This window comes from Xenopus tropicalis, chromosome 2, assembly GCF_000004195.4.
Source record: "Xenopus tropicalis strain Nigerian chromosome 2, UCB_Xtro_10.0, whole genome shotgun sequence".
Lineage (NCBI taxonomy): Eukaryota > Metazoa > Chordata > Amphibia > Anura > Pipidae > Xenopus > Xenopus tropicalis.
In genome coordinates, this window is record NC_030678.2 from 89,593,281 (window position 1) to 89,621,181 (window position 27,901).

The 27,901-nt window shown below is 38.4% G+C and overlaps 1 protein-coding gene across 1 annotated transcript; it reads left to right on the plus strand.

Annotated features, from left to right (window-relative positions):
- The first annotated feature begins 3,717 nt into the window (after positions 1–3,717).
- Positions 3,718–27,875, plus strand: rhd (Rh blood group D antigen). Its single transcript, XM_002936599.5, is given in 11 exon segments — positions 3,718–3,958; positions 11,328–11,508; positions 14,773–14,923; positions 16,199–16,352; positions 17,595–17,761; positions 21,619–21,756; positions 23,100–23,230; positions 25,191–25,270; positions 25,861–25,947; positions 27,596–27,700; positions 27,703–27,875. Coding segments are annotated over 11 exon segments (1,401 nt in total). The 5' UTR covers positions 3,718–3,816; the 3' UTR covers positions 27,768–27,875.
- Positions 27,876–27,901: the final 26 nt, after the last annotated feature.

The following is a 27,901-nucleotide window of genomic DNA, read 5'->3' on the forward strand; positions in this document are numbered from 1 at the left end:
AGTAATGATCCAGTACTTTAAATTTGTCAAAGGGGTCACCATATTGGGATCTATTAGAAGTGTCTACGACAGCTGTTGAGAAGCTGAGCTTAGGGGTTGTCACAAATCATCAACAGAAAATTAGGTTTGCTTGTCATAATAGCTGACATTACAGGGCTGATTATTACATTCCAGTGCTAGTTCCACTGGTTTTAGAGCTGCAATGTAGTAATTATCTGTATTCATTAGTAATCAGCCTTGTATCAAGAAATTTATATTGTATATATACTGTATGTTGTGAGTCAGTCACTGAGCTCAGTAACTGACAGCAGCACAGAGCGAGCATGTGCAGGGAATCAGCAGAAAAGAAAATGGGGAGCTACTGGGGGCATCTTTGGAGGTACACATCTTACATGCCTTGGGCAGAAGCTCAAAACATAATGTAAAAGATTTCTACATTACCTGTTTAGTTAAGCTTTAGTTCTTGTTTAGTGACTTCCAGTCAGGGTAAGACTGGGCTGGTGGGACACCAGGAGAATTTTTTGCCCATGCCCTTTTTTTGGCCACACCCCCTAAATATCACTCCCATTTTACAAAATTTGTCAGGTTATGTAATGCTTGAACACATTTCTGGGGCCTTGTTTTATATTTTTGTATATTTTTGCTAAGGTGAGATTGCCCTTTAAGATCAGTTCTCACAAGAGACCCGTTTATCTTATTAGTTACAATTGTATCTTAAGTGCAGGTGTTGAGTATTCTCTGCCAAAAGCCTACTTATCTAATTAAGTTTTAGAAATGTTGTATCTTTTTTGGTGTTCAGTGGAGGAGATCAAAGGGAAATAAAATAATTTTGAAATAAATTATTATTATTATATATTATAATTATATTATATATAATTTTTTAATTAAAAATCGGTAATGTCCCAAGAAAATTGGGACATTTGGGAGGTATGAAATGGTGACCTGTCTATGGAAGACCTGGACTGGGAATCAGAATAGGTCCTGGCATTTCAAGTACCCAGAGGCCCAAATAGCCCTCCACAGGCCCAATAAATAGTGACTGTCAATGTCATCTTACAGCAGCCCCTCTGGCATTTGCCAGAATCCATAGATTTTCAATCCAGGCCTGGGGTGAAATACAAGGTGTGAGTCACTTTGGGTCGGGCGGATTTTGGGTAGAAGGTTCACAACAGGGCTTTGGGAAGTGAGCCCTTAAGGACGGGCCCTGCACCCAGTTTGGCTAAAATTCTATAGTGGCTAACTACAGATAAATATTTGTCATGTGCAATGATGTCATGAAATTATATCATTATACCACATCCACAATGGGTAGCCTGTTTTCAAAGTTGACATTTTGGTATAGCTTAAAAAACTCTAGGAGTGATGCATCAGACTTTTCATGAACTATTTAAGTTATGATTGTTTTTTTCTAATGAACTAATTAATTAACATCTGTCTAATAAATTTGTGCAAATACAATATTTAAAATATCATAACCACAACATGGTGATTTTCACCAGCAAATAAATATTTTCCAATTTCAGTGCATAGAATTGTTTGTATGCATAGTATATAAGTACTTTAAGCATCCCTTTTGTATGGAATAAGGTGGAATTCTCACTGGAGGATTCTTTTACCCTGGGGAAAATTTTATTAAGCAAGATTGCTTAATGTGGTGTTACTTAAAGAGACAGTATGAGTTCATTGAAAAGGGCTTGTGCTGAACAAACTTATTATTTTAATGAAGAAACATCCATGGTTTCTGTTATTTCTAGCACTAAACAAGAATTTTAAGCTAGTTTCACTTTTCGCTCTAGGCATATAAGTAGCTTTAAACAAACTGCCATGTTTATAAAGGGAAGGGGGGTGTAAAAAAAAAGGCCCAATTTTCAAATTAGTGCATGGTACTGGTAAAAAAAATAGAAAAATAAGTTTCTTTTTTAATTAAAACTATAACTTATATAAGTATGTGAGCACTTGTGTATAGATTGGATCTTTGATGAGGGTGTAAGCTCTACCCTTTAAAGGAGAAGGAAAGGCTAATTGTAATAACTGCTCTATATTTATTAAATTTGTGTAAGTCTCAAGCTGCAGGCATACTTTCAGTTCTCTCAGTAGTGCCCTTAAGTCTCCCCATATTTCACCTGTTCAGATGATCAGAAGTCTCATAGGAAAAAAACCCTGAGTTCTGTAAACAAAATTCCCATAATGCCTTGCTCCTGCACCAAGACCAAGACCCCTGTACATGCACAGTTTGTAAGACTATGAGGAAGCTTCCTGCTGATTGGCTCAGATCACACATTCCTAAGGGGGGGAGGGAGTTCTTAGCATTCTTGTGGGAGGAGGGAGCAGGAGAGAGCTGTGCAGACTCTGGCACAGGAGACAAGAAATCTTGTGTTTCTTTTGATAGAGGACTCACTGCAGCATTTCTGTGAGTGCTTATGGCTGTATTTACATAGACCTTTCTGATAAATCTTACTTAGTTTTTACCTTTCCTTCTCCTTTAAGGTTTTATCCAGAAACTACTACATAAAGCTGCACAAACCAACAGAATGTTTTGTACAATTTTCCCTTTGTCTATAATATTAGCAGAAACAAACTGCATGTTATTTTCAGTATATTACATAATATCAAGTTGAATAAAGTGCTATTTGTAGGGCAATCGATTTTATCAGATCTCATAGTCTCTGTAAATAAGTTGGGAGATATCTGATTTGAAGAATGAGGTTGGCAAGCCCCATTAGACTGAGATGATATAAATGATACCACTGGCTTCCTTAACAAAGGTGCTGCAATTGTGTAAGGTCACAACAATTATTGTTAGCCAGTAATATTGGTGGAATCTGATTATTCCAGATATTTACTTTCTTTTTGTTCACTATCCTAATCACTGCCAGCCTACACCAGTGACTGATATCTAAATCTGGACTCCGTGCAGAGAGCAACAACCCCAGGGGTTTGTAAATTACCCTTCTAATATCCTGTTTTTTAATATTTAATCAGATTTTCATGTACAAATTTGAGTAAAAAAGAAAGGAAATTAAAAAAAAAATTTACACTTTAGTAAGTAGGTCCCTTGATATATTGCTGGCTAGGGTTGCCACCTGGCTGTTATTATACCAATAACACCATGATCATGGCAATTTTTTAATAGGAAATAAATATAAAAATATAGGAAGGCTGGTATTTTTTCCCTAAAAAGGTTGCACCCCTACCACTGACATAAAACTTGTGGCAATTCAGTAGTAGAACCGCAACCAGCAAATCCAAAAGTTCAGATCTTTAAATTTTTGGTTTTATTTTGCTGCCCCTATGGTATGATCTACTGAATATTATTTCATACTAGATCATTAAACTTAGGGGAAGATTTATCAAAATGCGAGTTCAGAGCTAGATGCATAAAAACTTACCCGTGTTCTATTAATTCTTATAGGATTTTAATAAGCATATTTATCAATTTTTATTAAAAACATTTCTAACGTTAACCCATTGATAAATATACTTCTAAAAATCCCATAGGAATGAATACAACATGGGTGAGTTTTTCTGTATTAAGCTCCAAACTCACAATTTGATAAATCTGCCCCTTGTTCTGTGTTCTCTAAAGTTTTGGAAGATATGCCTTCCATTTTGCTTGTTTGTACAAAAAGGCTTGTCATTGAAACCCTTTGTGGGTCAACGTGTCATGCCGATAGAGGTGCAGGCATGCAAGAGATAAGAGAGCTTCACATTTGGTTAACACCCTTCAAAAGTGTTGCTAATGGGCTTTAAAGTTTGTTAAGGTATTAACAGAAGTCTGTTGGAAAAGCCCCATTACTGAAGAAAGCTACTTTAAAAATGCCACCAAGATACACTACCAATTTGCGAGGACGTCTCCCTTGGGCAATCCTTTTGTTGCAAACCACTTTTATACTCATTTTTTTGCATTGTTTTCAGCATGACTACACACCAAATGCCAAGTATATCCAGAAATATCCAGGTAAGATCAAATAGTTTTGTTTAAAATTTGAGTTTTATTCACTGCAAAAAACATTGGCAGCACTAAAGGAAGATTTCTATCCAGTATCATTGCAATTGTAAGACCCTTCTTCCTGAGAATGGTGTTACTCCTTTCTGATATATAACTGGTATCTCTCTCACATTTAATAAACTAGTGCTAAATCCACTGGTAAAGCTTTGAGGCATAGGAATTATTTATCTTTTTATAAGAGTGTAAGGTTTGGCCAGATCCAAAGGTAGGCACAGTTTACTTTGAATTTGCCTGCAAACAAGTGAGGAAGAGAAGTGAGGGGTTGCTTGCCGCATTGGCAATGACCGAGGAGTGTTGGAGTGACAGCCCGGGGGATATGTTGTTAGTGCCGGTAATTGGAGGTGGGACAGTCAGCATGTTTTGTGTGTGTGCAGGGGCTAGACTGGCGGGGCACCAGGTCAGGTAGTATCGCCTGTGTGGTTTGCAATGTTATACTTCAAAATTTTAAGTAAAAAAACATTCTGCTGTTTAAATGGATGTTAAGTAAAAACTGAAGGATGATGTTTCTTTGTTATCACATATATGCATGTTAACAGTGTTCATACATATAGACACAAGTTCACACAGTGGGCAAATTTGCATCTGGGCAGTAACCCACAGCAACAAATTTGTGATTTATTTTAGCTAGCTGCAGGTAGTACAATGAAAACATTTGATTGGTTGCCATAGGTGTCTGTGGATTTCTTCATTGTGACCTCCTTGTTTTTTCTTCCCTGGATTTCCCCTCCCCTAGTTGAGGGTCTGGGGCTAGTGCACCTGGAGCACCTTTGTTACTTGTCTCTTGGGCCTTTCATATGTTTGAATTATTTGCCATGGGATACTGCCCAGTTGCAAATCTGTCCAGTGTTGACAAAGCTGGTCATACATGCACAGATATAATTGTACAAAACTACATTTCTTACAAATTTCAGGCCATGTGTGGGCTCTGAATTATTATCTAGATGATATTTGTACCATGGCGATGGGTCATTTAGATAATTGAACAGGTTAGAAAATTTTGATTGGATAACGATAGAATATTTGCATGTATTGTGTATCTGACAATATCCTTGGGGGACCTACAATGCATTTCTGGGACTTCACTTTTGTATGATTATTGTCTACCAATTATTTTATGTTCATAACATCCTCTAATTTGTTATTTTTAGTACTTTATCCTACAATTTTAATCAGAATGTTAGTTTTAGATCACTGCATTTAAACATATAATCAATTTCAGAACGTTCTTTGGAAGAAGATCACATCTGAAGGTGTATGGCCAGGTTAACTGTTGATAAATGACCCCATTATTAAGAGACTAGTTTTTAAATAGGAAATTTGGCTCTGCTGGTGTAGAGATCACAATTGCGTTCTTTGAATTTGCGATGTGGCCCCCCTTGGACCCCCTCCACTGGGGGGAGAGGGGGCCTCCTGCAATGTTGCCTTCAGGGTAGCTCTGGTGTAAGAATCACCCCTTCATAGGAGGCATGATAGTGCTGGGGGAGATTGTAAAGATGACCGGCCATGTTAATATTGCATTCCATAGTCTACATCAGGATAGGCAAGCTAAGTATACCTTTTTACATGTGCCTATAATACAAAATAAACAAAGAGCACATATATCTGGGAAACTAAGCTTGGATAGCTATTAATTTTGGATATATACATTAATAATCCTTGCCCAACTTTACAAGATGGGTTTTATTAATTGCATTTTATACATTCGTATGCAGGCACAATAAGGCCACAAAGGCCTGGGCCTAGAGTGAATGCAAGCCACCTAGCCACATATGCACTGGGGACTGGACGGGAGATTCAGTTGTGAACAGTTGCAAAATAAACTGTGCAGTTCCCAGCGATGTTGGTATGAAATGTTTTTTGGTACAAACGAGCATACTTAGAGGTGAGGGGCAGGTGGTTGGGATGTGGCTGATCAAGTATGCATGCTGGAGTGGGGTGTGGAAAGGGGCACAACTATGGTGCTTTCACCAGTGAAGTTTCTACATAGAAACCAGTCAGGCTTTGCTTTCATTTTCTAGCTTGCAGTAGTCTATTCAAAGCTTGACGCTGGCATAACTATTATATAGGCAGGGGGTGGAACAGAATCTGTGCCTGCCACCCCAGGGGCCTGCAAGTAATACCTTAACACAATCATTTACAGGATTGCACCACATTACGAGTGGGGTGCAAGTTTGCCCCGAGGCCTGTGGAGCTGTAGTTGTGCCACTGGTTGCTATTGACAACAGCAGTAGTGCATTATAGCACCTATGTTAGTAAATGAGGCCATAAATATATCCTACGTATAGAAACAAGTAAGAACTCATGGAGCAAGTTAGTCCCCGTGATAGATCTCTGATATCACAGGCAAGTAACTGCTCCGAAAAGGCTTTCCATCAACAACAATAGAAGTCGCTGGTGGAAAACCCTTCACACTGCTTCGTTTTACGATCGCTCCAAGTTGCCTGCAGGAGGAAACTGCGCAACTTTGTTATAACAGAAGCGATACAGTCCACCACCAACTTCTATTCTTGCCGGTGGAAAGCCTTTTCAGAGTGGTTTTCTATCGTGGGTGAATATCACGCTCTGTGAGTTCTTATTCTTAAGGTATGGAGATTCAAATCAGCTCATATCTGTCTTGTAGGTAACGTATCTCTTCACCTACTGTTTATCTTATTAATATCAATAGGATTGCTAGAGAAATTCTAAGAAGCCATATCCTAATTTTAACCGCCATCAAAACACAAAACCCCAATCCAGTTAATATTAGTAACCTATTTTTAAAAATTAACATGCCTAAGCTTTTGTGGGATGTGCATGCAATTTCTTATTTCTTGTGCAAGTTTTTCTAAAAAATGATTGAATGCATTAGCAGGTGGTTCCACCTTGTATCAAGTGAGCCATTTAGATTCATATAGATTTGTATTCCTGTAATTATATTTTTGTGATTTTCTACAAAGCACATGGTGTTAGCCTGACTGTGCTGAATGGCAGAAGTGCTAACCACAGTGACTGTGTTTACCACAAAGTATGGGCTACTGTCACAAATCCACAATACCATAATATAAAAGAAAAAGTGACCACAAACACAAAACATTATTGCAAAAGCAAACTACTTAAAAACAAACAAACAATATATACAATCATCAATATGTCTTCAGAGCCAACATGTTAGAGGACAGGGAATGGGGTTTCTGGATAACAAGGGCTAATAGTTACCATATGGTAGACTTTCTGTACAATATGAAAACATTGGCAAAGGTTTTAGGGAATGCGGCCCTTTAAGATGTTGTTGTGGGACCTACAAACATCTAGTTAGACACTGCTTACAACTCACATCATCTGCCTATGGCTGATGATGGCATTTTTGTGTAGAAAGTACTTTGTCTGTTATAAAATGCTTGAGGGGGCAAGTACTTTATCATAAAACCTTGGGGATCAAGCACTTTGTCTGTCATGAAACACGGGAGCAATTACTGTGTCTGTTATAAAATTCTTGGGGGGCAAGCACTGTGTCTATCAGGAAATGCTGAGGGGGCAAGTATTGTGTCTGTTGGGAAATGTTGGTAGGGGCAAGTACTGCATCTGTGAGGAAACACTGTGGGGGGCAAGTACTAGGTCTGTCAGGAAAAGTTGGGGGGGCAAGTACTGTGTCTGTCATTAAATGCTTGGGGGGCAAGTATTGTGCCTGTCATATAACACTTGGTGGCAAGTACTGTGTCTGTCATGAAATGCTTGAGAGGGAAAATACTTTGTCATAAATCGCTTGGGGGCAAGTATTTAGTCTCTTTGCCTGTCATGAAACACTTGGGGGGTAAGTACTGTGTTTCTCGGGAAATACTTGGGGCAAGTACTCTGTCTTCATGAAATGCTTGGGGGGGTGGGCAATTACTGTGTCTGTCATGAAATGCCTGTGGGGAAGTACTGTATCTGCCAGGAAATGCTTGGGGGCAAGTACTTTGTCATAAAAAGATTGGAGGACAAGTATTTTGTCTGTAATTAAATTCTTGGGGGGCAGGTACTGTGTCTTGAAACAATGTAGGGGACGTACTAGGCCACAGACTGTGTCTGTCATAAAATGCTGGGGGGGCCTCACTGTGTCATGAAGTGCTGGGGAACACATACTTTGTCTGTCATGCAGTTCTGTGCCGGTCATAAAAGGTGGCATTATATGGCACTATGTGACTGGCTTATGCTGTTCAAACCCTCCAACTAAAAATATTGCCTTCCTTCTACTTTTTAAATTTAATTTGAGTAGCATTTTTAAACACATTACAACACACACTAGCAACACTAGTGCTCATTGGGCAATCATGTATGCACTCAGGACATTTATTTATATATTAAAAATGTCAAGCAAAATTCACGATTGCCAAATGGGCACTATGCTTGCTAGCTGTCATGAAATGCTTGGGGAGCCACACACACTGCCTGTCATAGAAAGCTGGGGGGCTAACATGCTGCCTGTCATGAAATGTTGGGGGGCCATACACGCTGCCTGGGATGAAATGCTAGGCATACTGCTTAAGCCACACTGAAAGTTTGCTCACATGTGTAGCAATAGGGACAGGATGCGCACAAAACTTCAGCGCATCCTGTCCCCAGTGCTCCATATGTAAGCTAAATGGATGCACATGTGTATGGGGCTGTGAATCGGGGCAGCTTTGGCGCGCCGTGATTACAAATCTGGTGTTGCATACACAATGCCTAGGATAAAATGTTGGCACACACACTGCCTGTCATCATGAAATGCTGGGGGACCATATATGCTGCCTGTCATGAAATGCTTGGGACCACACATAAATCCATAAGTGCCCAATGGGGATATATATAGTGCACTTTATAAGGCTCACAGTACACAGTAGTGACTTCACTATATTTTTCATTCTGACCAGTACAATAGTAGAGAATGTTAAGAAACAAGCATGATTAAGCATGACCATTTTTTTGCTGCATTGCTTTAAACTGAGTACTAAAGCCTAATTACTACAAGTAACATAGATCTGCACACCACATGACAACAGCTTTATCAGTTGTGTCCAGGCTTCCAGGTTGCTAAACTTAAAACGTTTACCACGCCTATTTGTGTGTGGGTATTGACAGAAAACCAACTTTACTGTAGTATGAACCGTGCACATACATTTCCCCATTCTGTTTTGAGCTGCTTCCCCAAATCCAGTTACTTTGTATATATGGCAGAGATGTGGAGAATCAAAGCAACTTTAGAAAGAAGGGCACTGTCCATTTGTTGATACTTTCTCCACAAATAAACTAAAGGGAGCGTAGGGGACTGGTAAATAGGTTGCCCTTTTTACCTGGCAGTCCCCTAGCACTTTAGACACCTAAGGGGGGGGAGGTCTTTATTTTAAAAGGGAAGCCCTTGTTTTCTGGGTCAGAGTATGACCAGTGTAGCTCATTAGTTTGACAAGATAGCATTATGTTAAAATATATAAGTGAAACCTTCATGGATTCTGGAGCCATTTTGGAGAGTGGAACCTATGAGCTGCAGATATAGCTAGTGTTAGGTTAGACATGTAATAGGTTGCACTAGATGTGACAGATATTTAAGATAAGTTGGCAGTTTTTGGCTCCACCAAGGAGTGCCAGTGGGGCTACATAAAAAATTGTCTGGGTTCCACTTGAAAGGAGATTCACAATAGCTGTGGTTAACTCATTGTTCTTATGTTGTTACATATTGTGTGTGATTGACCCTGCAGGGATAGAGTTTTTTTGACCCAGTGTTGTAAATATGTACCTGATCTGTGCTATGATGAATGATGCATTATTGTTGTTGTTTGCTCCTCTGTCGATTTAATTACATAAATTGATCCTTGTAACGTTCAGGAACCACTGGTGCCAGTCTTTGTAAGAGTTATAGTTGCGCAAAACCCTGAACTCCATATGTAAGGGCTCATGCCTGAGAGAAATAGTCTCATTCCAGGAAAAGTTTTAGTATAGCTTACAGTTGTGTGAATACTGAGTTACCATAAGCTTGCAACAGCGTTGTGCTCCACAAATGTTGCGGGGCTACAAATCCTAGCATAATCCAATAAGGTTAAAGGGAGATGGGAGAAAAGTTTGGACTGGATTCTAAATAGCAGTGCTGCTTAAAAGGGTCCTCCAACCAAAAAGTAATTTGCTAATTAAAGAACATATCATTCTAAGCAACATACAATGACATTTTCTATCATTGTACAAACAATTGTTTTGATTGAAGGAATCCTTTAAGCTTCCCATGTTCTCCAGAAAACCCACCAATGAGAATCCTGCCAGGTCTGTGCATACCTTGCTCCATTTTCGCATTGAAGCCATTAAAGGAGAACGAAACCCTAAAAATGAATATGGCTAGAAATGCTAGACTAAAGCTTCAGCATCTCCATAGTAGTAATGATCCAGGCCTTCAAAGTTGTCACAGGAAGTACCATATTGGATTTTGTTAAAAATGTATGTGACATTCACGTGCTCAGCGGGAGTCATGTATTACCACTGGGCATATTTGCACATGGACAGTAACCCATGGCAACCAATCAAATTGTTGTATTCATTGTTCTACCAGTAGCTATTTGAACAAGGCCAGTCACTGATTGGTTGCTGTAGGTTACTACTCATGGACAGATATGCAAGTATTGATAAATAAGCCCAGTGTGCTCTGACCATCTGTTGAGCACCTAAGCATAGGGGTCATAGCAAATCATCAAGCAGAAAATGAGGTTTGCCTGTCATATAAACTGATGCTATAGGGTTGATTATTATAGTTTAGTGCAAATTGCACTGGTTTCAAGGCTATAATTTAATAATAATCTGTATTTAAAATGGTGTTTAAAATGGCATTTTTGACTGTTTAGCGCTTTAAAACTATTCACTAACAATTTATTACATTTATTACATTGCAAATGGTTAACACCTGCTTGAAGATGGCATATATCTTAATGCAAAAATAGGTTAAGAAATTTTATTACACACACTGGGCACTTGCACAAACTAAAAATTTACAATCGGAAAACCTACTGTCGCTAGAAATACAAAGGGTTTGCAAACACAAAATTAGGAAGAAACTGAATTTTTGGTATATTACATTCCCGCAATAATGCTAGATAACTAATATATGGCTTGTAAGGATGGTACACATTAGAGAATTATTATACATTTGTAATTAGGATAGTTATGTCCATGAAAAGGAAGGTAAACTGTGGACCATGCTAGGCTGCTGTCATTTAATGGTCACCTGCTCAAGATCTACTCTTAGACCACTATTTTCCTATTGGTCACCCCTACTGTAATCCCCCTCTGGACTTGCCAATGATTCACATGTGAAAATAAAATCTGTTTTTCTCATCCACAGCATTTCAAGATGTTAATGTTATCATCATACTTGGATTTGGCTTTCTATTTGGGTCTCTGAAGAAATTTGTTTTTAGTGGAGTTGCATTCAACTTTCTCATCACGGCTCTTGGAATTCAGTGGGCAATCATTGTGGATTCTTTTCTTTTTCAAAGCACAAAGCCATCCATTAATTTACACAGGTACTGCTTATTGTCGCTGTTGTTATTGTTTTGTTAAGAGGCAGATTTATCAAAATGTGAGTTTAGAGCTTAATATATAAAAACTCACCCACGTTCTATTTATTCCTTGGGATAATTAGCAAATGGTGAGTTCTAAATACTGTATGCTTCTAAAAATCTTATAGGAATAAATAGAGTGTGGGTAAGTTTTTATGTATTATACTCATCAATACCAACAAAGCAAGAGTTAAAATTAGGAACAATAAAGACACAATGAAGTCGGTCAACAACAGGGACTTTATTGAAAAGAACAATGATAACTTTAATCATAATGATCAAACTAATTTAAAGGTTACTGAAATAGAGAGAATAACTCCAATTTTTGTTACCGGTTTTAGTAACCAATTTTACAGGATTAAACATATTGTTAACACTCTTATTCCTGTATTATATAATGACCCGGACTTAGCTACATTGTTGCATGATGGCTGTAGAATAGTAGCACGAAAGGCCCCAACTTTGGGGAATATCCTTTCCCCAACATTGTGGAGTTCAAAACCTAAAAGAGACAAAATGACATGGTTAGAAACAAAAGGTACTTATATCTGTGGAGCGAGGAAATGTATTACTTGTGCTTATATAAAACAATCTACCAATTTCCAGAGTACTATTACTGGTAAAATCTTTGAGATGCCCTTTTATGCCAATTGTAATACAAAATTCGTGGTGTACCTTTTGACCTGTTCAAATTGCTACACCCAATATGTTGGTTGCACAATTCGTCCTCTTAAGAACAGGATGCGTGAACACATTAGACATATAGTCTCCAAAAATGAAAGTAGCCCAATAGCAAGACACTTTATACAATGTTGCGATTCTGATGTGTCCAAATTACAAATACAAGTAATAGATAGGGCCCTACCAGATGAAAGGGACTCAGACAGGCTTTCCAAACTTTTGCGTTTAGAAATAAAATGGATCTTTGTTCTTAACACTCGCCATCCTGATGGCTTGAATTCGGTATTTGACATCAGCTGTAATGTTTAAATTCAGTCTATTTTGAATAGCCATATATGCACCTGTTACTATTTTAGCTATTATCATAATCATCATAAACTTACAGCATTAAGCTGTTATTTAGTTAGCTACTTATTTATTCTTTTCAGTATTTTAATGTATTATGAATTTTTGACTTCACTATTTTACCAATTTGGCAATACTAATTGAGTTATATTAACATTAACTATATGAAGTATTTGTACATATGTTCATATAATTATATGCTTTTACAGCTTCAGATAATTGATTATTTCTCCTTAATAAGTGAACATAAAAGGGATCTGTCGAATTGTGCTTTCTATTACTTATTCCACATGTCTATATGTTTTTAACATAAGGGAGGAGGCGTGGTTTTTATCTTTACCTGGCCCCTACGTCATTGTGCTTTTGCTATTTAAACCTTTTCATTATTGTTAGAACTAGCCTATGATTAAGTGCCCCATACGCACGAAACGCGTCAGGCATCTGTTTTTAAACATGTTGGAATAAAGTTCGAGTTTTAACAGATCCCTCTGAGTCCGGAATGCTTGTCGTCCTCTTTCAAAATTCAAAGTTTTTATGTATTAAGCTCTAAATTCACATTTTGATAAATCTGCCCCCTACATTTTTGTTATCAAGGCCATGTTATTTTTGCTGTCAATACCTAATAAATAGTGATACACAAAATATTTTGCCAGGTTTCACTGTGAAAAGAAAAGTCACGCAGCTTGGAAAGAAGTCACAGCGAAAAATGTTCACAAATTTTAGCCATTTCACGAATTATCCAGCAAAGCAAAATGGCACAGATTGAGAAATGTTAAGGAACTTATTATATATAATATACTTAATAAGATGTTGCCCCCTATTGAGAGCTCTTTAGCCTGCAGCTGGCTAACTTACCTGGCTCTGGATGCTGGTGCTATTCGCTGTGGATACTCACTTGAGAGTTCTATACGAATGGTTCTTGGATGACTAGTGCATAGCAGCCAGGTACATTCTGTTTTCTTTATCCAGAAAGCAACAAATTATGGTGCAGCCATTTCCCATTTACTAAAGGAATACTATCATGGGAAAACACATCAGGTAATAAAGCTTCTCCAGCAGAATTGTTGAATCCATTTTTCAAAAACACAAACAGATTTTTTTGTATTTATTTAATTTGAAATTTCAAATGGGGCTAGCCATATTCTCCATTTCCCAGGGTGCCACAGCCATGTGACCTGTGCTCTAATAAACTTCAGTCACACTTTACTGCTGGGCTGCAAGTTGGAGTGATATCACCCCCTCCCTTTCCCTGCCAGCAGCTGATCAGCAGAACAATGGGAAGAGAGCAAGATAGCAGCTCCCAGTAGATATCAGAATAGCACTCAGTAATGGGGTTTTGGTGGAATTTCTCAATAAATCAGTCTGAAACACAACTTTTTTTAAGCACAATCCTTCTATATTTAGAGGAGTATAATTTACTGGTACATTCTTAATTTTTATATGATGTGTTTCCTTTAAAATAGACTGTTAATTTTAATCACTGTAATATAGCATTATGTTACTTGAATGCCAGGCAGTTATTTCCTCCCAGGAAGTCATAACTTAGAAACATACCTATATATTTTAACACAAATTTTGCCGAAAGGCACTTTTCTTTGCAACTATTTTGTGACATGCTATTTCAATTGCAATAATTATTCACTCTTAAGAACAACCAAGAAAGCCACTTATATATTTGAGCAGTGCAGTGTCAGAGTGGTTACACACCTAAATATAAGAATGGCAAAGCAAACACTGGTTACTGGTTGCTGCCTTCAAATGCAGAGCTTTGATTGCAGCCATTGCACCATATACATTATGTCCTTCTTATGTTTCTGTGGGTTTCTTCCCACACTCTGTAAACACACAATAAGTCCTCTTATTTTAGTTAATAGTCCTCAAATGAACCTGACTGTAATGTGTATGTGAATGTGTTAGGTACTGTAAGCTTCACTGGGTCAGGGGCTGAATCATTTTTAAAAATCAGAATTATTTGATTAAAATGGAGTCTATGGGAGATGGCCTCCCTGTAATTCAGTATTTTCTGGATAATGGGTTTCTGGATAACGGATTCCATACCTGTATAGTCCCTGTAAATCGCTGAGGGTTACGATGGTGCTATGTAACTAAATATTGATAATTGTAAAAATGCTGCTAGTTTGGCCTCAATTTATTGTTTATTTTTAAAGCAGCATGTAAGTAAAACCATTTTCTTTTTTCTAGTTTGTGCAAAGGTTTGATGGATGTGGTGCCAGTTCTAATCTCTTCTGGGGTTGTTCTCGGAAAGGTGAATCCAGTGCAGCTGATAATGATGGCAGCCATTGAAATACCTGTGTTTTGTGTGAACAGATACATTATGGAAACTCATTTGAAGGTGAGACAAAACTTGGTAGAATTAAAAAGAAGAGGTAAACGACAAATATATCCTTTTAGCTCAATAACATGATATATAATTCTAAGCAACTTTCTAATACATGCTACTAACAGATTTCTAGTACATTTGAAAGTATTTGTTAATGTAACTGCTAATAAAAGCATGATCTGTCTATCACTTATTGTTCTCTACATTGCTGGGTCTGATTCAAGAAACAATGTAGCCGAAATGATTAATGGCGCTGTGAGGAAGGATGACATTTTGGGAACTGTATCCTCTGTTTAGGAGAGTTGACTTCTGCTACATTGTCAGAAAATGATAACAGACTATACCCCTTAACACTGTAAGTCTAAAAATGTAAAAAAGTAAAATATATCTCCCCCCCCCGGTTTATACAATTCATGGTGCACACACACACATCAAGGGCACACATATATGTTAGGAGACATCAGTCAATGAATGGGCAGAGCTCTGCTTCTTACTCCTGCATTCTACCTGTTACAGTTAGAGATGCATTATTTCCTGTCAGGTGATCACTGAGGGAGCACACAGCCTATCACTAAATGGTGGCTCAAGGTAAAAGTTGTGAAATGCACCAGTTAAGCCCACCTATTAAGCCCACCTGTTTGCTGTGAGCCCCACCCAATTGGCCTCACATTATAGAATGAGAAGCAAAAGTTTTATTTTCAATGATACTGTATACAGATTTATTAAAGACCAAGCAAAAACATTCAAGGTTATAAATAAATTGTGGGACTTGGAAGTTGTTGATGGAGGGGCAGCACAGTGGCAAGCTACAGCCAGGGGTAAGCAATCCCAGACTAGGGGTAGACGGAAGAGGTACCTGCCTAGCGCCCACCACAGTTACACCATAGGCCTACCCCTAGTTCCAGCCTTGACCATCATCACTGTTATGAAATTTTTAGGGGCATATTTATCAATGACTGAAAAAGGAGTTTGCTCTGAATAAAGAGCTGTAAAGTCTCCTTCTGGTAAACTGTGGTGACCTCTGTTTTCACTCTTTGATAAATATACCCCAAAGACTTAATTGCTGAGGAGTGAAGCTGGAAATTTTTTTATAGATACTAAGGGCATTCAGATGCTTATTTCAATAGCAGTAAGAAAACTGGTATTAGCTTCTAATAACAGCATTCAATTGTATATTTATTAAAAACTGCTTGTCGGTAATAAGTGGTTCTTATCTTTAGAGTATGTGTATTGTATGCGTAACTGTAATACATGTAATTTTATTTATCTGCTTTCTTAAAATCTCAGATGGAAACCCAAGTGAGCATGATGCATGTGCATATTTTTGGAGCATATTTTGGATTGGCAGTGTCCTGGTTAATTACCCTACCTACAATTAGTAACAAAGTCAATAAAGAGAAAGAAAAATCTGATAGAATGTCAGACATTTTTTCAATGCTAGGTAAGTCTCATAAAATGTTACTAATAAAATGGCTGCACCTGTCAGACACACTACACGTACTGCTTTGCATAGTGTGCTCTAACTTTGCATATCTGTTTTAAAAAAGAGTAATTGACATGGCCAGTTAAGACAGGCTAGTGTTACTATAAAATATATTTGCCTAACACAAAAATACGTCATGGGAAAACATGTTTTTTTCAATCCACACTAGTTAATAGCACTTCTTGTGCAGGATCCTGCACTGAAATCAATTTTTCGGAAGAGCTTACAGATATTTTTTTATTTAAATTTGATATGAGGCCAGCCAATTCTTTACTTTCCCAAGTACCCTCAGATATGTGACTTGTGCTCTGATAAAATTTAGTCTCCCGCAAGGTGACAAATCTGGTAATACCTTCCCCTTGACTAAATTTTGGTTAGCTTCACATAAAGTTTAGTAGGTGCTGGAAACATGTTTGGTCATAGGAAATGTTACTTTTTCAGCAATTAAGGATTGTCACGGGTAGTGTTTTTTTCCATTTGGCCATCCAAAATACATTTGGTGACATCTCAAATACATAAAATACAATGAGAGGCAGAACTTCATCCCCAAATGCATTGCATACAATAAGGTCCAACGGCACCCCAGATCACCCATACCCAGAGACCAATGGTTCCTGGCACCCCAATCACCCATACCCATGGGCTGCCCTGAGGTGGCTTCTGCAACGCCACCCCCCTTTTCTTGCATCAGAGGGGGTCAAGGGGGGGCTGCATCACTAGTGTAGAGAGCACAATTGCTCACTAATCTGTAGTGTACCAAATAGTGTTTATTTATCTTTTATTTTTCTCTATTGTAAGCAACCATAATAAAATTGAAGTTAGCTTCACACAGTTCAGATTTTGAATTAAAGGAAACCTATCTGGGTGCAATACTAATTTCTGCAAAATATGCTAGTAGCAAGTGCTATGTTTACTGCTGTGGTGGAGAAGGTACATTTGATTTGGCATACCCCTTCCCTTATCCAAAAATCACGAAAGTCACCCATACCCCTTCCCTTATCCAAAAATCACCTAACACGTAAGTCACCTAAGTCTCCTCACAGAAGGGACATTATAAGAACCAATTTTAACTGTGATTAAAACCTAGCATAAGCTTACCCCCACCCCCCTAAAAATGTATCCCTAATGTGCAGTAAAGTTTTATAATGTGCCATCCAAATCGGGACTCTGTTGTAATGTTCTTTTTCTATTGCTGTTTAGGGACACTGTTCATGTGGATGTTCTGGCCATCTTATAACTCTTTATGGCTTGAAAAACATAATGAAATAAAGAATGCCATTTACAATACTTATTTTTCCCTTGCTACTAGTGCAGTTACTGTATTTTCAGTATCAGCGTTGCTCAACCCAACAGGAAAGCTTCAAATGGTGAGTTTCATTTCATTTGCAATAGTTCTGGTTAGACATTCTGGTAATTAAGACTCTGACACTGAAAGACCTAATTCTGATTCCTTGTAATGATTCTTATGTCAGTGAGTGGCCCTAGGCCCTGGGCACTTGTAAGATGTGCTGTGAAGTGACTCAGATCTACCAATACTTATTTTAAGTAATTTATGAAGATTTGGCTCATAAATTATTTTCTATATGCTCATACCTGTATTCATGGCGTGCTGTCAAAACAGATAACTTTAACTTTGCTTCCAAATAGATCTCTTTGCAACAGTTGGGTATTATCATAAATGTCCAGGCAATACAAGGTGGTGGTAAAGCCCATGGACTAGCCAGCAGCCATATTACATGCAGCAATTAGTTTTTCTAAAGGCAACCAGTCTTTTAGGGCATCCTAAACATCTTTCATGATCTTCTAGGACAGGGGTCCCCAACCTTTCTTACTCGTGAGCCACAGTCAAATGTAAAAAGACTTGGGGAGCAACACAGGCATCATATAAAAGTTCATGGAGGTGCCAAATAAGGGCTAAGACTGGCTATTAGGGGCCTCTATGCACACTATCAGCTTGAAGGAGACTTTTTTTTGGTAGTACATCTTTTTATTCCACTAGAACTTGCCAGCAAGCCGGGAATTAAAACAAAAACACCTGGTTTGAGGGCACTGAGAGCAACATCCAAGAGGTTGGTGAGCAACATGTTGCCCCCGAGCCACTGGTTGAGGATCACTGTTCTAGGATCTTGCCTGCTGAGTTGCCGCAAGATCCAATAAAGCATTTAGTGGTGCTTTAACTAAGGGGCATATTTATTAACACTGGTGACAAACATTACCAATGATGTTGCCCATAGCAACCAATTAAATCTTTGCTTTTGTTTTCTTTTAGGTGACCATTAAAATCTAATTGCTGATTGGTTGCTGTAGGCAACATCAGCAGTGATGGCTCTCTCCAATGTTAATAAATACTCTCCTTAGTTTATCAAAAATCTAGCAGCTGCACCTTCTTCCCCAAATGTTATCAATGGTGCTGGCAACTTTCCTAGATGTAATTCAATGCCAGATACACTTGCAAGGAAATAAAGTAGGAGTCACCCACTTTTGTACTGCTTAAAGGAAGCTTACCCATCAGGATGGTGCACTGGTAGAAATAAATAGGGTGAGCTTTTTTTTCAAGCAGTAAAGTATGCAATGCCTACTTTGTTTTTCTTGCATTTACCTAGTGTGCCATTAGCTGCCAAACTAAATAATTCATAATATTGCGTAAGCTTGGTTTACTGTATGTAATTAAGAACTAAAAGAATATATGGGCATTTATAGTGGTCATTATTGTCAAGAGTGGTATAATTTTTGTCAATAACAATTGACCAGTTAAACCTTTTTAAAGATGGCTGCCTATTCAAGAAAACAGATAGAAAATGTGAAGTAAGTGTGACTGAGTAAATATTTGATTAGGTGAGCCAAAAGTGTGGTGTTTTTACTAAACAATAGGAGGACTATTGGGCAATATACTTTTTAAATTTTGACTTGCATTCTCCTTTAAGGGCACTATTGAGACAACTCAAGGTATGCCTGCAGCTTAAGATTAACTCTTTACTAGCATTTCCTTCTCCTTTAATGAAAGATGATTATATGTTCTCTGTTAATGTGCTATACCATTTCATTTACCTTGAGGTATGGCTTAACTTTTCCTTGTTTTTGTGAATACTGGCAGCATCTATGGCAGGGATGACTTTACAGACTCCAGTGTAGTAGGCTGGGAAAAACACTACTGGAAGAAACTTTATTCCATGTAACATTAAACTGTGTTTATGTTGCATCAACCTTCAGCCTTTAATGCATGGTATACAACAGTGCTGTCCAACTGGTGGCCCGCGGGCCGCATGTGGCCTGCGACCCCCCTCTGTGTGGCCCCCCACCTGTCTGGCTGCTTTGATGGCTAACTCTTGTGTAAGCTTTAAATGGTATCAGTACTGTGATTAACTGCCCCCCCTGCATGGTTCTCACCTCAGATTCAGGCTGTAATCACGCATATTGTTCCCCTGTTCACACCTCTGTAGGAGCAGTAGAAACCCACAAATAATCCCTGCACACTGCGAAAAGAACATATACTGAGGTGGTACTGCAATTAAAAAGTTTTTTAATATATAGTTATTGTGCAGACTGTAGGAGCAGTGCCAGAATTGTGTCACTGTAGGCTGCCTGTGTGTGCCATACACACAGGCAGCATAGGGAAGGCAGAGTATGGCACACACAGGCAGCATAGGGCAGGCAGAGTATGGCACACACAGGCAGCATAGGGCAGGCAGAGTATGGCACACACACAGGCAGCATAGGGCAGGCAGAGTATGGCACACACAGGCAGCATAGGGCAGGCAGAGTATGGCACACACAGGCAGGGTAGGGCAGGCAGAGTATGGTACACACAGGCAGAGTATGGCACACACAGGCCAAGTATGGCACAAACCAGCCAAGAATGGCACACACAGTGAAAGTATGGCACACGCAGGCAGGGTAGGGAAGGCAGAGTATGGTACACATAGGCAGGGCAGGGAAGGCAGAGAATGGCACACACAGGCAGCATAGGGCAGGCAGAGTATGGCACACACAGGCAGAGCAGGGAAGGCAGAGTATGGCACACACAGGCAGGGTAGGGCAGGCAGAGTATGGCACACACAGGCAGGGTAGGGAAGGCACAGTATGGCACACACAGGCAGGGTAGGGAAGGCAGAGTATGGCACACACAGGCAGGGTAGGGAAGGCAGAGTATGGCAGGTTTTTGCTGTGGTCAAGTGATAACATGGGTGTGGTTTCAAGTGGATGTAGTTTCAAAAAGGGGAGTAGTCAAAACTGGCTTCCATTATCGGCCCTCCACCAAGTAAACCGGAAAAATTCCGGCCCTCGGTACCACAGAAGTTGGACAGCACTGGTATACAACAAAGAATGCTAGACTCACATGTCTTCTGATCTCTCTAAACACAAATGTACATACTGCTATTCATTTATCAGAGCTAGCAATTAGCTGCTGTTCGGGATGTAAAAGTCTCGTCGGAGCATGTTACAGTGCTGTCCAAGAAGAGATTTAAAAAAATGGGCTGCTGTATGACAACATATCATTGCTTTATCTTTGTATGTATGCTCATCCTGCTTTATGTGTTTACAAACCAGCACCACAAGCATCAAGCTGATGTAATTCTGAATAAATCATCCAAGTGTATGAAATGCCACTGTGGAAAGTTCTGCAAAACTACATCAAATATTTGAAAAATCAAGAATTTGGCACAGAAACATCCGCTCGCTTTTTTGCGGTCCCCTATCCGACTAGATTTTCTAACCTGCCCGATCGAGATTTGGCTGATTTCAGGCCAGACATTGGTCGGGCAGGCCCGTCGGAAGTGCCCATACATGGGCCGATTAGCTGCCGTATCGGTCCAAGGGACCGATATCGGCAGCTACTACCGGCCCGCTTATGGGGGCCTTTATGCTTATAAGGCACATTTGTTTGTACAGCAGCAAATCAGATTTAATTACATAGAGCAACTGGAGGCCCAGGGGCTGTATATGGCCCTTCAAATGATTTTTATAGCCTTTCATTTGCTTAAAGATTCCATAGATTTCACTGTAGTAACATCATCCTTTTAATTGAATCTGGCCCTCAAAAATGCAAAATGAATGGCCCACTACATGTAATAAGTTGGATAGCACTGATATAGCGATTAGAGTATGCCTTAAATGTAACTTGAGTCCTGATTTTCATTTGAGCTATATGTGTGATAATGGGCTGTTCCATCTACCCTTATTCATTCATTCATTAAACAGTTAATATTATGTGATGCTTTTTCAGAGAATCATCCATAATGCTGTGTTGGCTGGTGGTGTTTCCATTGGATTCACAGCATACATGCTTCAGTACCCATGGATTGCAATGATCATAGGACTTCTTGTTGGACTGATCTCTACATTAGGTTTCCATTACTTTCAGGTAACATTTGTTTATTTTAAAGCCAAACTCACGTTCGGGTGCCCCTAGCTTCATCACCAAGTTGTTATGTTGTTTACTTACTTATACAGTAATAACAAACATCAGGGAAAGAGTAGTGATACAGATCTTCATGGTATTGAGCATAAACATTTGAAGGGAAGATACAAATACATAAAAGGTGAGATTAGGAGTCGAAGGGAACAAAAAAAGGCCAAAAAGAGAAAAGGTAATGGGACAAATGAATAGCAAAAGGGGGTAATACAAGGGGCAGAGGAACAAAGATGAGTGCAATAGAAAAAGTTTGAGGGTAATAGGGAACAGAGAGGGGACTGGGGCACAAAAAAATTGAGTGAATTAAGTATAAAGCCATAAAGTAAAAAGAAATGGATTAGCAAACATAATGAAAAATGAAGAAGTCATTGTAATGTTGGGCATACAAGGCATGTGTGTCCAAGGCAGGATCATAAAATCAGTGTCTGATTGGGACCCAGGGGCCTATCAGAAAACCTTAGACCCTAGGCCCGCTTTCCAAACTATTTTTCCTCCTTTCCTCACCCAACCTCTTTATTCTCCTAGTCACTTTTATTTACATGCTAGCATCTATTCTTCCATCTATTTCTCCTCATTGTTTCCATTCAGAAATAGGGAATAATCATGAAACAGGCCAAATGGTCAGGAGCTGGAGGGCCCACGGGGAGTTTTCCTGGTATCCTGGTAGACCAGTCTTACACTGCATAAAATGCATCCTATTACTTGTGTATAACAAAAGACCCTTGATCAATGCACATTCCCTGGCTTTTTATTATTATTGTTATGAATCAATACCCATTTTAAAGGCATAAGACCACTATTAATGGGACTGGTATGGGGGTGTTACAGTTACATGGAAGTTTGTCCATTCTTCCTGCAGAATAACTCTGCTACAGTACAAAAATACACAAAGGGGGTTTTGGGATTATTGCAAGTACAAAAGTGCAGGTGACATGGCCAAAGTTACTACACAGATGCAAAACATGAGATTAATCTGTCATAGAAACTGATGCTACAGTGCTGATTATTAGTCAGTATTTATGCAAAGTGTATTGGGTTCTATGCCGCCATGTTATGAAAAATGTAATTAACTGCTAATCAGCCTTTTATATTTTGATTGTTATATATAATATGCACATTGTGAGTTATCGACAGACTAATTGTGTCTTATATTACAGGCTTTTACATATATATCATACTTCTTTCTTTCTTTCTGCTCTGCTGCACTTGTACGTCTTTATGATTTAAAAGTGAACAGTTGACTCTAGCTAAAGAGGGTAATTAAATCTGATTAAGATGCATTCTTTTTTCAGGGACCGTTAAACACAGTTTCATTAGTACACGATACCTGCGGGGTTCATTACACATTTGGACTGCCTGGATTATTCGGGAGTATAACCTACGTAATATTAATCATAACAGCAGATTTCAGAAGCACCGCAATGTAAGTTTTATCACAGTGTGAATGTGTCAAATAAAAATAGAACTGACACTTAGGGGCTGATTTACTTACCCACGAACGGGTCGAATGGAGTCCGATTGCGTTTTTTTCGTAATGATCGGTACTTTGCGATTTTTTCGTATGTTTTGCGATTTTTTCGGATTCTTTACGAATTTTTCGGATCCAATACGATTTTTGCGTAAAAACGCGAGTTTTCCTATCCATTACGAAAGTTGCGTAAAAAGTTGCGCATTTTGCGTAGCGTTAAAACTTACGCGAAAAGTTGCGCATTTTTCGTAGCGTTAAGTTTTAACGCTACGAAAAATGCGCAACTTTTTGCGTAAGTTTTAACGCTACGAAAAATGCGCAACTTTTTACGCAACTTTCGTAATGGATACGAAAAACTCGCGTTTTTACGCAAAAATCGTATTGGATCCGAAAAATTCGTACAGAATCCGAAAAAATCGCAAAACATACGAAAAAGTCGCAAAATGTTCGTTTTCAAGTCGGAACTTTTCCAATTCGGGTCGGATTCGTGGGTTAGTAAATCAGCCCCTAAGGGGGACTTTTACTAATCCATGAACGCTCCGAGTGTATTTTCGGCGATTTTTTCGCAACTTTTTCATACTGTGCAACAAAATTTTTGCGACAAAATTGTATTGTCGCGCCGAGTACGAAAGTTTCGGATTCATTCAAGCTTCGTTATCGTGACTTTCCTTGGGCCAGGTTGGAGCTGCACAGTGCCATTGATTCCTATGAGAGGCTTCCAAAATCATGCACAGAAGGATCAAAGTCGGAAAGGTTTTCCTCTATTATACGATCATTCTGTATGAAAATTTAGTGACTTTCGGATTGCCAATACGATATTATCGTGACTAATACGATTTTTTCGTAAGCATATTTGTGATATTTGCGATCTTAAGAAATTATTGTATACAAACCGAATCTATCCCATTCGGGATTCAAACTCGTGGTTTTATGAATGTGCCTCTAAGCATTTTCAATCACTAGTTGTGGCTTCTAGGTAATTCACAGCACCTCCCATTCAAATGAATGGGAAACAACATAGAATAAGTGGGGAGATTTTGAGTGTGTTGTATTTCTTGTTACATATGAAACAATGTTTTCTTTCTGAAAAAACTTTCATACATAAAACTGGAATTTTAGCTGTTGAGAATATTTTGTAGTTTTTATTTTTCTTTGCATAAAAAGAGAGCTCATTTATTATGGTCATGGTACTTTTTGTACCCTTTTGCATGTCTGAAGATGAGTTAATGGTCAAATATATTGAGGTACTTTCTGCTGGAAGTACATGTAAGGTTTGCTACAAAAGGGCAATTTTGATACCCTCAGTTCCCTGCAAGAGAACCCCAGCCATCAATCCAGCTTTATCTACAGATGCAAATATAAATGTATTATTGCTGCCTATGGCAGATGCTGGTCAGGCCTACCAGAGTATCTGAGTAGCCTAGGAGAGTTTCCATCAACCCGCTCTATAATTGCTGTGAGTATGGTCCCAGGGTGTTCAGGTCTCTAGTGGGCCCTAGAAGACCCAGTCTGACACTGCAGATGCTGGCACACGTAGGTGGGGATTGTTCTGGAGCCTGGTTAATAATAATATAGTGAATAATTTACACCCTGTTATAGGGATATTATAGCTGTTATAGCTTTTATAGAGGTATTTATTATAATACATAAGTTTCAATGAGTCATGTGACAGAAATGAAATCACCAAGATTTATAAGGATAGAATTTACAAGATATTAATGTATTATATAGATAATTTACTATGTTGTTTTTTCTGTTTTTTTATTTGAAATAATGTATCTAATCTCAGAACAAAATTGGCTTCTTGGTTATATGTAATATATTGTTTTTTCCCATTGGTTTGTTTAAATTAAAAAAATTGAAGTTTTTAACGTATGCTCTATAAACTTACGGTACCCCTCATTTCTTCCTGCAGACAGAGTTATCAAGCAGTTACTGGAGTTGCGTGCATTTGCTTAACGTTGGCTCTGAGCCTCGTTACTGGAATTATTACAGGTTAGTGTTATTTCTGTACTACTTTCAACCTTGGATTAGTAAAATGGAGAAAGAAAAACAAGAATGTGTTTGCTTGTTTAATGCTTCTGTTTCAGCCTCTGGGCATCATATCCAAATGCCATAGAAACTGTAATCTAAAGCCAGCCAGTGAGCCAACAGTGCACTCTTGTATTTCAGACCCTTCCCTAAATGTTATAGACTTCAGAAGAAAAACAAATGCAAGATGAAAGTTCTGCAACTTTCTTTCTATCTTTTGCCAAAAAGTGTGAATTGCCCCTTTCGTGTAATGAAGGATTACAAAAAATATGCACAAGTTTTTCCTTTGCTCAGCGTTGATGTCAGCTTCCATGGTTCCCTCTAAGATGTATGCAAGTTCTGAGGCCAGCGCACACAAATTGTGTTGCGCACAAAGAAACACAACATTTTGCATTCAGACCTGAGCACACAGTTTTTAAATATGCACACATAGGTTTAAAATGTGTGCATAAAAATTTTTGAACATACATGTGCATGTAGCACTGCTTTTATTTCATTTTAGATCATAACAAAAATCTACTATTACTGTACTAACTCACTTCCCTTAAATATAGGTTTCCTGTTAAAATGTAGGTTATGGAAAGCACCCAAGGAATGGCACTTCTTCCATGATCAACCTTATTGGGAGGTAAGAGTATGCTGTTATGCTTAGCATGATTGCTCTTGTGGGAAAAGGGCCCCAAACAGACCATCCTCTAATTTGTGTTTAAACAATAAATCTAGGGATGCACCGAATCCACTATATTGGGATTTGGGCGAATACCAAACCGAATCCTAATTTGCATATGCATATCAAGCCATCGAAGCGGTACAAAGAACTGTACATGGTTAAAAATTTTCAACTTCCGTGTTTATGTGACTAAATGTCAACATTTTAACTAATTTCTCAATAAAATCTTTTTCTCCAAAGCTCCGTTGGAAATCTAGTTTGCCCAATTATATAACCTTTCTATCTTTTTTATCTACCTTTGCCTGCATTAGTATATTTCTTAGTAATGTTACTATGTATCTCTTTAAGTGTACTAGCCATGACTAGTATAGGGATTATGTTTCTCTGAGAATAGATGTTCCAAGAATAGTAATATTCTCTGGAGCAGTGATTCAGTTTTACTTAAATACTAATGGATTGCATGTCAAATCTGTATTTCATTTATTTTAAACTATAACTTTAGAGGTTATAGTTAAAGGAGAAGGAAAGGCTAAGTCACTTGGGGGTGCCAAAATGTTAGGCACCCCCAAGTGACTTTATCGCTTACCTTGTACCCCGGGCTGGTGCCCCTGTTAGGAGAAAACAGCACCAGCCCAGGGTACCTGGGCTTTTAATATGATGTAGACATTGATATTCTAAGGCTATTTGCAATTGGTTTTAATTTTTTATGGTTTTTCAGTTATTTAGCTTTTTGTTCAGCAGCTTTCCAGTTTGGAATTTCAGCAGCTAACTGGTTGCTATGGTCTTGTTTACCTTAGCAATCAGACCGTGGGTTAAATGAAAGACTGCAATATGAATAGGAGAGTGTTTGAATAGTAAGATAAGTAATAAAAAGTAACAATATTAATACACTTGCAAGTACACAGACCAATAGTTTTTGGCTGCCCCATTTGAAAGCTGGTAAAATGTCAAGTGGATGGCAAATAATTAAAAAAATAAATTATGAAGACCAATTGCAAAGTTGCTATGAATAGGAGATTCTTTAACATACTAAATGTTAATGTAACGGTGATCCACCCTTTTAACTTTTAATGTTTTTTATTTGTAGCTTACAGTGCCTGGGGCAATGAAGGCTGGCTTAATGATTTGCCCCAGGGCTCTATTTTTTAGTGTAACAAAAGTCAATAGAACCTGAAAACTGCAACATGGAACTTAGAATGACAAGTGTCTTTACTCAATTATTAGAATATGAAGCTATGAACCCCATGATTTTATGAAGCATTGTTAAGAGCCTAACTCCCTCTCTTACAAGTGTTTGACTCCTATTATTGTCTTTGAATACAGCAGCTTGCTATTTAAGGTATTTTCTGTAACTAAATTCAGCTCCAAGCATTTAGTCACAAAACAATCCACAAGCTGTGAGCCATGCAGGGTTCTTTCTGAACCTGGTAGTGCAGCCAAGGCTGATACTGTCAGTCAATAGGGTCAATCTCTGTTCCTTATAGTGGCGGTGTGCACCCAGGCAAGCATTGAACAGCCCCTGATTTCTATTGTCTTTTTAAACATTGTATTAATGAAATAAAATCAGCTAGTAGCAAAACTTTGTTTCTTGGGATCTAATACAATTTATATTTTAACAGTTTCCTCATTTGGCTTCACATCTATAAACACAACAAACAAGAAGGTGTACAAGTGCCGATTCCCAGCTGGAACCCAAAATAAAATTAGAATGCTTTGTTCTTGTAAATTGCTGATACCTCACCTCTCTTGGGTGCAGGGTGTGTTGTTATATTTGTGACATCTATTGTGTGATATTAAGTATAACTCTATTGATGCGACGTGGAACTTGTTTCATACTTAATAACCAGAATGTCAAAATGTGACTTATAATAATAAAGAGTATTTCTATATTAACATGAATTAGATTGGTGTGATAGTAAACATAA